Genomic DNA, 12,005 nt, shown 5'->3' on the forward strand with positions numbered 1-12,005 from the left:
AGCCATGGAGTTCTGCTCTGCAAGGCCACCCAGAGCCCCTGAGCAAGGTAGAAAAGAGAAGGGAATCAAGTGCAGAGCTTCTGCCTTTCACCACACAGGGTGCAATCACATCAATAATTTGTATTATTACAACCTTCAGATTGCTGTAGCTGCTGTGGAATGGCTCTGCTATTCAGCTAACAGAGAAACAGAGCTTGGTATTATTCCTGTGGAAGTCACAGACACTGAATTGCTTGGGTTTGGTGAGAAAAATGATGAAGGGTCAGTGCTGATTGTTCACCACAGACAGGCCTATAAATTGTGTATCAGCAGTTGACTAAGGCTTCAGTTTATTTTTCTTCTAATTTGTTATTTTCTAGGAACTAGAAAAAGATGCTGTTAAGCTACCAGTCTCATTTTCACTGCAATCATCTCAATTCCATAATTTTACTCAAATAAATTGCAGTTATTTAAACTAAATATACTAAAATGGTATTTACATTATGAATTTCAATAATGACTTAAAAAAAACCCTCCCAGACCAGTCACATTAAACCTTACATTTCAGTTCCTTAATTAGAATTCTCTTTTCTGATTAACCTTCCTGTTTTCTCCCCACACATTTTTAAATGTCAGAACTAACAAGCACTATTATTATTATCCTTAGAAAGCCAGTCACTACATCTGATGAAGTAGAAGAATGTCTAGGAACTATTGTTGAATTCTAATCAATGTTATGAAGTTGCTAATTTATAAATGTCTTAATTCATGACTTTTCCACTGCCATCAGGTTGTCTCCCTTGTCTCAGATCACAAACAGTGGAAGAGAAGGAAACCCCTGCAGAACTGCTGTACTGAGCACCTACAGTCATGTCACACAGCACCCACATCCCCAAAACACACTCAATATGAGGCAGGGAACTGCACCAAGTATTCTTCTGGTCTTCTCCAGGGTTCAGATACATAGATCTCTGCATTTTGTCAGGTAACAGAAAGCTAAGCACATTACTACACAGGTAAAGCTGCTAAATGAACAGACAGGCAAGCTGTAAGAACTAGCTTAAAAGAAAAGTTTGCTGGGAACAGCCTCAAAAATTTCAAGTTTGAAACAGAGTTGGTTTTCTTCCTTCCATCTTTTCAAATGAACAAAAAGTAGGTTGTTCTCTTTTTAGGTTGTGCCTTGCTTTTTAACTGTCCCTCACATTCCCAACTCTTCATTCCCAACAGGTGTGGCAGATACCTGCCAAGTCACTGTCACTCAGCCCACGTTTCAGGAAGTTGATTACTCCATGAACAGTGTATCCCTACCATGTTCTTTCTCTGCCTCTGAATGTTCCTCGTCCACACCTGAAGTTCTGTGGTTTCGCTTTTTAACCACCAAACACCAGGATTTGTGTACTCCTGAATGCACAGATCAGCAGAAGTATGAAGTACATTTCTCAGGAAATACCATATCACTCAAGATCAAACACCTGACAAGAGATGACAGTGCTGTTTACATTTGTGGAATAGCATTTTCAGACTCAAGTTCACCCCATTCTAAACAAACAGGAAATGGAACAGTACTAACCATAACAGGTCAGTCGATCTTTCCTCCTTAATGAAGCATCTTAGAAGAAATCAATTAGTTTTTTTAAATACTCTATCTACACTTTCAAGAATGGCATTTAAAATGGAAATACCAACAAACCTGTTAGGACTAGTATAACTGTGTTAACATTTTAATAGTAAAACCAGAGGGATTCTACAAATAAGCATCTCAATGTCATTTGCTAATTAGACTGTTCTGTTATACGATGCAAATGACTTAGGATTCTACAAGAGAAAGAAGTTTTGTATCTGTTTTGTCTAGCCATACTCTACATCCTCTTACATAATGGCTTGAGTGGCTATCACAAAGGAAGTATCAAAAGAAAAATGAGAAGTGGAGAAACTGACATTTAGTAGAAATAAGTGCAACAGCACAATGTCTTAGACCTGGGGATTCCCTGAGCCAACATGAGAAAAAGGTTTAATTCTAAACCTTTCTATTATTTGCCTTCTTGTTAAGAAAGCAATGGGGCTTCAATAATTACATTTCAGTTTTACATGCCTAAAATAAAGAGAAAAAAATGAAAACCCCACCACCTTGCTGGATATTTCTTTATTACTTTATATTCTTTATTCTTTATATTTCTTCCTTCCTCTATGTAATTCCATTTCTGAACAAAAGCCTGTGAGCTTTATTCAGATATGCCTTTATGAGAGCAGAAAACTGGACTCCATTCTCTAACCCTAAAGGAAAGGTTCAGAATCAAAACAAGTGTCCATTGGCCTTGCAAACATTCAGGCAACCAAAATGAAAATGATCACAGGGAGGAATTTAGACTGAAAATGAACTAGAAAAATATTGATGACTATAAGGTTTGTAATTCCTCAGGGGAAAGGGGCTGGAATGCAGAATCTTAAGTAAATTATGTTAATCATAACTGCCCTTTATTCTAACACTTTTAATAAAGGAGCAAAGCAGCTGCACAGTGATGGAAAACTCATCTTCATCTTCATGATCGTTGCCTCATCCTTACTGTTCCTATACAGCACTACTGTATTCACATTCTTTGGGGTCTACAAGGTAGGCTCAAAGTGATTTTCCTGATTGTGCTCATTCTGTAAATCTCTGCAGTTTTAACATCTCCATAAGGAGAATAAAAACACGTTCCTTGACGTGATAACTCTTCTGGTTATGTTTTGATGAGGTGGTTGGTTGAAGTGCCTGTGCTGCACACAGCTGTGAACTATGTGTGGCACATACCTGTAGTCTCAACAGCAACTACATTTTCTTTTTTCAGTAAAGTGTCTAAAAGAAAAGGTGTTCTAAAGTTAAAGTTATCCTGAGAGTATTAATGAACAAGTCAGAGAGGAGCAAAACACAGAGAAAAAGCAAAACTAGAAATTACCATCATAAATCATAAACTAATTTCCAGTAAAGGTAAAATAACCTAAATTTCATGTCAGAGGATTTGTGAGCTCCAGTAAAGTTACTGCAGACTGACTTTGTCTAATGACATTCTATTTATACAGAGAAGAGAGAATGTGGTAAAATGTAAAAGTCTTTAGAGACTTGGAAGAGGTTTTATGCTTACAAACACAAGACAAGGCACATGGTTAAAAGTTACTAACTACTGTGGGTTTCTGTTTTTTAAACTCTAGAACAAAATCTGTGTTTAGTTAAAAACAAACACCCAAAGCTGCAACAGGAATCTTTACATTATAATGAGACTCTGACAGGAGAGTGAGGACTTCACAGCCCCTGCTGGTATCAGATGGTTAAATGGTTCTTTGCTGTAGTGATCACTGCCTAAGCATAAGGACAAGGACTGTCTTTGGGGGTTTGTTTTTCTTTAAACTAGGTGAAGAGTATAGTGGGAAAAATTAACCAAGCCTTTTCAGGGGAAAAAAAATTGGGAAATGTGATGCCTTTTGGGTTTTTTTTGAGAACTGAATAATGCTTCAGGCAGGTCCCACTGCACTCAGAGCAAAAATACTCACAATATCCACTGCCAGAAGCTGAAAAAGGTCTTAAAACACTTGAAAACTTCTCTGATTTTTCCAATGGTATAAGCTGATCTAACAAAACTTTTATCTACAAACTGACACTGTAAAAGGGCAACACTTTAAACTATTCTGCTACCTTCTCATCCTGTGTGTTAATAATTTTTTATTCTATTATCCCTCCCTCCAGTTAAAGCCAAAGCTGCTAAAGAAAAGTGGAAAAGATGACCAAAGAACAAAGAACTGTGTATGTTATCACTTCACTTGCTTTGTCTGTGATTCAGAGCTGCTTTTTTTTCCCCTGTCTTTTGAAAGTATATTGGGCAACAATTTTGTGATTAATTGATGATTCAGGTAAAGAGGCATTCAGAGCTGTTAAGGCTTCACTCCAGGTTTGTACAGAACTAGTTATGAAGTTACATGGAAATAATGAGTTCACTGATTTTTAACAAATTGGATATATGATAAAGGTGTCTATGTAAAGGCCATCTCTAATATGCTGCTTCCCTTGGGTTTTAAGTGAATTTTGTTTAAACTTCTGAAAACAACAGGCTTTGCTATTAATTTTTTGTTGCTTTAAAGGCTGCAGCCCTCATGTATTTAAAACAAGTCTGTTAAGAATGTCTGTCACAATATCCTTGAACAAAAATCAGAAGCCAGACATTTAAATATCCATTAAAGGTTGGGTAATGCAATAATAATGTAATCTAAAACCCCTCTGCCTGCCAAACTCCATGTTCTTCAAGTGTAATTTAGTAACATTCCCAAGGACATACATGGGAGGAAAATCAGAGTTATAAAAGGCAGAAAAAGATGTTTCTCCCAACTTAGAATGTAGCACTCACCTAAAATATTCTAAATCATTTGCAGAAAATAAGTAGTGGACGAAAAATTTTTCAAGCAATCGCCCAAGAACTTCAAAAGCAGGGGTATGCTGAGCACTGCCAACAGCCTGTAAGTATCTACCAATACCAACATTCATGGGGAACTGACAGTTTCTGAGAGTACACCATTTCCACTTCCTCTGGAAACAGACTTTTCTTTCTTAAAGATGATAAAGGTCTAAAAATCTCTATCATACAAGAGCCACTGACATTATAAAGCATTCTAAATGACCATAAACATACAACTGTGTGTACATATATATATGATAGTATATACCATAGAGAATGCATACATGCACATTTAAAAATGGAACTTCCATAAATTTTTCTGATGCCAAGAAAGGGTCTGGTTCTGGATTCTTTGGTAAAATGCATGGAGCTATAAAGAGTGCATGTTTGAGAGTTCCTCCTGCTACCATAACCCAGGGCAGCTGGGGGGCAGAATCATAACAAAACTGCTATAAAAGCTCTAAAACATTCTTAGAGGTATCTCCCTCTCCTTCAGCATAAAAACCCTAAACTAAGTATTCAACATCACTGGGTGAAGCTACGCAACTTATCTCATCATTCCAGGTTTATGCTCATAAGTCTTATATGACAATAATTTTGTATTTGCCATGCCATTACCCAAACAAAACTACCCAACTTTAGAATTCACATGCAAAGACAATGGCTTCAAAATCTTGCTTCAAAAATGTTGCTTCTCTTGAAAAACAGTATAAATTCTTCCTTATTCTGAGTATGGACTGTACCATTCAGAGACGCAATGAGAAACCAAATGAAATATGGAACAAAGTCAAACACTTCTCCTCTATACATTTTACTTCACTTGTTTCCATACAGCCCCAATTGTTTTCCTCTGTAGTTAGCCCTTTAAGGACTTGAAGCCCCTGTTGACATGACCCAGTCCTTGGTTTGAGCACCAGATATGAAAACAAGGGCTATGTTTTCCTGCCTCTGTGCTCCCTGGAGATTAGGAAAAGCCAACAGGAAAAGAAACAGGTTTTGAATCCTACAGATACCATGTGCACAAAAACTGGCCAAGTGGAGGGAAAGGAGTTCACTGAAGCAGTAAAAGGATGGATTTTGTCTCAAAGAAGAAATTCTGCCTTCATTTAAAAAAAAATTCACATCAGTAACAAAATACTTCTACATTTTTTCCCCAGGATGATCTGGAAGATGACACTGTTTATCAGAACAGATGAGCATGTATAACAGTTCAGATGTTTTCAGCATTTCTCGTGCAAGCAAAGGGGCAGCTGAAGAAATTACACTACACTTCTTCACAGACTTCCTTTGCTTTAAAAAGAGAGGGCAAAACCTTGCAGGGCAGTGTTCTTCAAGAGTATTTTCTAAACAGATCACCAAAACCAAGGGCATTGTACATTAAATCTGTGTTATATACTGCATTTTCCGTTCTGCAAGAATAAGAACTGTGGGAAAAGACTTCATCTTTCCTAAGACAACTGCTAATGCTTCATAAAACTCTCCTTTTTCAGTTTAGATTTAATTATGAGTCTTTTTTTTTAATTACATAAATTTACATGTATTCCTTTGACATGAATTCAGTGTTTGTGGAAGATACGTGATAATTGACAGAACAGAAAATAAACTTGTTTCATAGGTGAAATTCTGGATTTAGTCTTGTCAATGTGTTAGTTATTCATGGAACATATAGAGATCAACAGTTACTGAGCACAGAGCAAAACCTGTGCATTAGCTAGGCAAGCAGGAACAGCTGACAACATAAACACGTGTACTACCATGGCAAAGCTCACTGGGGGTGGGAGTTTCCTTCTAGCCTGTTTAGGAAAGGACAGTAGTGGTCACCACGAGAAGGCTGCTCAGCCAATGTTAAAATTCACTTGCTAGACAGACAACTTCCATCTTCCAGTCCTACCATCCAAAGCCAGGATTACCTGGAGCACCAAGTTCTGCCTTTCCAAGCCTGTTCAACATGGATACAAGCAGGAGCACAGAGCTGCACTAGCTAGTCAAAAGGCAGTACAGCTCTTTTCTAGAAAAAGTACTTCTACTTTTCTAGCAGTTACTACCTAATCTACATAATCAGCACTTCTCCAAGAGATCTGTTAGTATCAGGCATTCTCCCTACTCAAGAACAGCTGCACCTTTCACCATCATCAAAAGAACACAAGGCTTTGTTTAACAAGTGGCACTTCTCACTTCAGTGAGATGGGAACTGACAACTGAGACAAAGCAAGAGTCCATCTCACACAGCACTCCATTCCCAGCTCGGTCTGTAGCAAGTACTTCAGGAGGATGGAGAACACACCTCTCCCTGGCTGCTAGTGCTCACTAATTCTGAACTAATGGTATCCCTGACATTTTGATTTTAGAGAAACTTAAACCAGTCTAGTCATATATTATCTAGTAACGACTTTATATATTCTGTCTGTATTAGGAATCAAAAGGATTCTTACATGACCATATGAGATACCTATTAAAAATATAAAGTTCTGATAATACTTGTTCTTATGTGACTAGTCTAATACCTTATGATTCATCCAGCTTAACGTGCCCAACTTAGACATGTGCAATAACTGCATTACTGGCTGTTCTGCATGTTGAAAATAAAACTGAAAATCTCCCGAAAGAATTTATGGTTAGGCAACTCTGGGCTCTAGGTGTCACTATAATTCCAGAAACAGCAAGCAAAGATCTGTATTTGACTTCCTTCTCCACCTTGCTTTGTTCTCTTGAACCAAGTTTGATGCTATTCACATAGACAGTTTCCACCATTACCATCCCATTACACTACCTGTAATAACCCAAATATCTCGTTTTGGTTAAAACAGTTTCTCCACTTCTAGAAACAGATCTATACACTGACCAAACACCTTGCCTGCCCCAACTCTTCTCCATCTGTTCTCCCTCTCCAAAATTCAAAGGTTTCTCTATGTGGGTCCAAGCTGGTTTTAATTAGCTACTACAAGAAGTTCCTTGAGCCATGAAATGCTCTCCTCTTTGAATGTTCCAAATAGAATTTTGTTAAAGTAAAGCACATATAGATACCTAACACTTTTTTAAATGCATCACCCTGTAGAACAGCTGAATGAAAATACTGGAATTCTAAACCTTTTGTACATCATAAAGACTGTCTGGCAGTTCACTGTCTGTTCCTCCAGTCCACAGTTCAATAGACTGTAAGTGGGAAAGCATCAGTGGAATGACAGCAACCTTTGTGCGTGCTAACCTGCATTGTGTAAGTATATATGGGTCCATATCCACAAGAGTGAAAAACAGACAAACTGAGTATGTTTTAAGGGAACAAAACTGCCTTGAGCAAAGTGACTAATCTGCTCCAAGTCACCACCTCCAATAAAATTACGACTCTGGTTTGCAAAACATCTTATAACAGTATTTCAGCTTTCAACAGGTAGCGATGACTGAGTTCAACAACCACAGAACAGGTTTCCAGTCCCTTGGGATTTATCAATTTAACAGGCTATTCTCCTCCCAGGTAGGAGATTAAGGATGAAGGACGTAAGTGGACTTAGAATAGTTTCTTCCTTAACTTACCCTGTTGAGCCAGGGAGTTGTATGTGTCTCTCACAGGGTTACCCAACACCATGCACAAAACTAGATGTGGGGTAACACAATGACACACAGTTTTGATGGCACACAAACAAAAAAGCCACCCAAAGCATTTCTCAATTTCTGCTTCTAACATGCCAATGAATGACAAGAAAGACACTGCTGTGATTTGGAATTTTAAAGGACTTCTACAAGAGGAAGATATATTGTTCTACATTATTGGAACAATAAGTTGTAATGAAATATGCTTGAAATACTGTACAGATGTGTAAGTGACCCCAAATCTAATTTCAGACATACTACTTTTCACAGTAGTTACAAAATTGTAAGTTCAAATACTGTATTTTAAGTAATTCTTCATCTGATGACATAATTTTTTATGCTTACAACTTTTTTTTCTCCCTTCTCCCACCAAAACACCACTGGCATATAAAAGCAGAAAACCAGTTTCAGCCTGATGCATTTGAACACTATCAGCACTGTATTTTCTGGGTGTCCATGCCTTCCCACAGACAAGTCTTAATACTCAAGAAGAACCAGAGTCCCAACAGTGACTGATGAACATCAGCCTTCTGAAATTCAAACCACCTTTAGGGTGCCTCAACCTGAATCCACAATCACAGGCATGTAAAAAAGGGTTTCCAGTCTCTTTTGAAGTTTAGTCATAGAGATTCATTTGAAAATCTCTCATGTACTTCTTTAAAATGCAGCTAGGGCAAATAATGGAGTTTTGGCACTGTATTTTACTTTTCTATTCCAGTTACTGATGCAATATAAATTAATACAATATTAATAGTGCTTGATACTTTGTATTATTAGGGGTCTATATTTTACTTTGAGAGCTTATGTTGGAAAGTGTACATTATCTCCCTAGGAAATTTTAGGTGGGATTGATCTGGAACACTTGAAACAGTTTGACCTGAACTTCTCTATTCAGCACTCGACAGTTCTGATGATTTAGTTCAATTGGTCACTGGAGACAACTGGAGTTACCTATAGGTAAAGAGCAGTTTTCCCATGTTCCTCCAACACAGCTGTAATGTGGCAACTTGCAGAGCAGGATCTGTGACTTCAATATTTGAGCTTTTTGTTGCTGCCAGCAATGTATGCTGGGGAATTAAGAAAACAATTTACATCGTGTGGCCTATTTACCTATGATTTCATCCTTCTGAACATGCCCTGCACAAGCTATTTGTAAAAAAATCCAATGCAAACATTCATTTATTAAATATTTAATTTGGGATACTATATCCTACAAACATTTTCTTTACCTGCCTCAGTAGCTATAAACCTGTGTACTTACCATTTTCCACGTATGGGTGAAATGGCAGAACCAGTGCTAGAATGACTCTGCCTCTAGTTGGCTCCAGTACACTTCTGATATCTTTTAATACAGTCAGTGGTTGATCACAGCGATCCAGCAAATTCAAACAGCTGATAACATCATACTGAAATCCTATGTTTTGCCATTCATTTATACCAAGCACCCTGTAAAAGGAAAGAGAGAGTGTTTGTTAAACAAAAACCAGCTGAGTTCAGAGAGAGTCACTGAAATCAAAAATTCCCTATGGATGTGTTGACAGTGCAGATAAGGTCAGCACTCAGGCAATGAGAAGAGACAGACATGATCCCTTCTGGACTTTTGGAAAAGAAAACTAAGTCAATGACTGGCATGGCTGTATATCCAGACCTATGAACCTTTATATTGCCTTATAACCATCAGGCAATAAAGGAGACAAAAACCAACACAGGTAAAAGGGAAGATCAGACATGTTTGTTTTCCTGGTTTTGCACAGGTTAACCTTTTCCATAACAACCAAACAATAAAGGAATTGACTGAAAATACTGAACATGCATTAAATATTACCAATAGATTGCTGCAGTGTCTGATATAAAGGACATAGGGAGCATTCAGGATACCTGTATTTCTTCTTCTGCAGCTGCCATATCATGGTTTCAGACAATTCAGTGGCATAGATTTCTTCAAAGTGAGGACTCATGACTTTAGTGACTTCTCCATCCCCAGCCCCTAAATCAAGAAGTCTGTGGGATTTCCATTCGGGATTTATTTTAAGCAGTCTTTGAAATTGTTCTGGGGAAAACACAAACATTGAGCCCCTTCCCAGCAGCCTGAAATGTAAAAAAAGAGAAATGACCAATTTTGTGCAAACTTCAACAGGACAGACAATGAAGGAATCTGGAATGTGCTTTGGCAGGAACCAGTCACACGTGATAGTAGACAAGGTCACTGCTCAGATAAATTTTAAATCCAGTTCAACTTGCCTTGCACTTGTCAGAGATCAAACACAGAGCCACATGCAGTTACAGTGGTTAAGACTTCAGGAGGAATTTGATTAGGTAAGGAAGAGCTCATGGGGTGCAGCTCAAGAAAATGATAGCATTAAAAAAAAAAGGAAGGGGGAGAGAAAGGGAAGGAAAGATAAAGGCTGAACCTTATTTTTCACATTTGCAGATTTGAACCTTATTTGTCACATTTGCAGATTTGAATCTCTGCCACCTACCTTAAAAAAACCCCAAGAAATGAAATAACAGGGGAAATAAAATGGCTGCAGACACACAAGTATGCACAATGCATGAGGAATAGGATGGGAACTAGGAGGGAAGCAAAGGAAGATATTTGAATAAAGGATGGGAATAACACTGCTGGAGGGGCAAGAGAGGTTTTTTTCATTCTATGTTACAACAGCTTTTGCTGATATCTGCAGATCCTGCATTCAACATGAAAAGCTGTGGAATAGAAAATAGGCAACTCATTAAGGAATTGGGTAGAGGTGACAGTTGGATTCCTTATGGATCGAGTCAGTGACATACCCGCCCGTAACTGTTTGAAGACTACACACTGACACATTTCAGCTGTCATAGCAGAATTCAGATGATGAAACAGTTAGAAGAACAAGCTGAGGAAAAAGGTCAGTAATAGACTGCAGGGAGATAAATACTATTCTTTAAGCTACTGTTGGATAGGAGGTTAAACTTAAAGACAATGAACACAAAAAAATACAAACAGAAAAAAAGGTAAACAAAGACAAAAAGAATAAAAGAATGAAATAAAATGTGAAAAGGAGGTGGCCTAGGAAAGATTGACTGTACTAAAAACCAGAGAAACTAACAAACAGAAAGGATGGAGTACACAAAGTCATATAGAAGAAACTAAAGCAGGATAGCAAATGTATGAAAATAAACAGACTATATCCAATTTAAGCAGAACCCCCTTGCAGCACACTTGTGTCAGTCCACACTGTGTAATTGGCTCATAGCTATTATTCCTAACAGCATTATGAGGTGTTATTCAAAGCCCTGAAGTGCCTTTGAAAAAAAAAAAAAAAAAAGGAAGAGAAAGGAAGAAGAGACCAAAGGAACCTTTATATAAGGCTACACATAACTAAGAACACCACAGGGAAGCTCATAAAGTCATCTGAGTAGAAAATAAGGAAAAATATTATTTTTCAAGCCTTAGCAGACAGCTCCTATCCTCATATCCAAGCGTGAAGAAGTATGTAGTCAGTGTAGAGGTGGGGATGGTGGAGAAACGAGCTCAATGTAACAAAATACATTCTGCAAAATGCATTTTTTTGCATGAGCAAAAAAAGGCATAGACTTCTTTGGAAAAACACTAAAGCACCCACAAACAGCTAAACTCCCCTGCAACCACAAAACAGGCTGATGCAGTAAAACTAGGAGAGTATTGTTTTATAAACTTCTGTTTTCCTGCTTTCCTGGTGATGTCAAACATGCTACATCAGAAGTTACCTGTTCAAGTACAGCTTAGACACAAACAGTGGTGGAATTAAGATCTACAGAATAAGAGAAAGTACAGAATTCTACATCAGTGTTACCAGACAACACTTGGCCAACTTTGCACTGTGTAGAAATCTGCCATGATTTGCAGTGGGCACACACACACTCTAGTAGGAAGTCTTTGGTGCAGTATAGACCTAACTGGAACCAGCAACCAATGAGGACAATCACAACAGTAGCTGACACAAATATCCCAGTAGGTAAAGCAAAGGGCAAGACAGTGGGGGGAGAAAGCAG

The 12,005-nt window shown here is 37.9% G+C and overlaps 2 protein-coding genes across 2 annotated transcripts in view; one reads left to right on the top strand and one right to left on the bottom strand.

The window, feature by feature from the left end:
• The window catches only part of IGSF6 (immunoglobulin superfamily, member 6), a 5,997-nt gene extending 398 nt beyond the window's left edge, over positions 1-5,599 (top strand). Inside the window, exons 2-6 of the mRNA XM_009080507.1 lie at positions 1,207-1,557; positions 2,478-2,590; positions 3,701-3,757; positions 4,381-4,464; positions 5,561-5,599. Coding sequence (XP_009078755.1) covers positions 1,207-1,557; positions 2,478-2,590; positions 3,701-3,757; positions 4,381-4,464; positions 5,561-5,599 — 644 coding nt within the window. The remainder of the gene's footprint in view (positions 1-1,206; positions 1,558-2,477; positions 2,591-3,700; positions 3,758-4,380; positions 4,465-5,560) is intronic.
• The window catches only part of METTL9 (methyltransferase like 9), an 18,422-nt gene that overhangs the window by 1,948 nt on the left and 4,469 nt on the right, over positions 1-12,005 (bottom strand). Inside the window, exons 3-4 of the mRNA XM_009080510.1 lie at positions 9,870-10,079; positions 9,253-9,437 (exon numbers count right to left, since the gene is read on the bottom strand). Of these exons, the coding sequence (XP_009078758.1) occupies positions 9,253-9,437; positions 9,870-10,079 (395 nt within the window). The remainder of the gene's footprint in view (positions 1-9,252; positions 9,438-9,869; positions 10,080-12,005) is intronic.

Source organism: Acanthisitta chloris, unplaced genomic scaffold (genome assembly GCF_000695815.1).
Source record: "Acanthisitta chloris isolate BGI_N310 unplaced genomic scaffold, ASM69581v1 scaffold44798, whole genome shotgun sequence".
Classification (NCBI taxonomy): Eukaryota; Metazoa; Chordata; class Aves; order Passeriformes; family Acanthisittidae; genus Acanthisitta; species Acanthisitta chloris.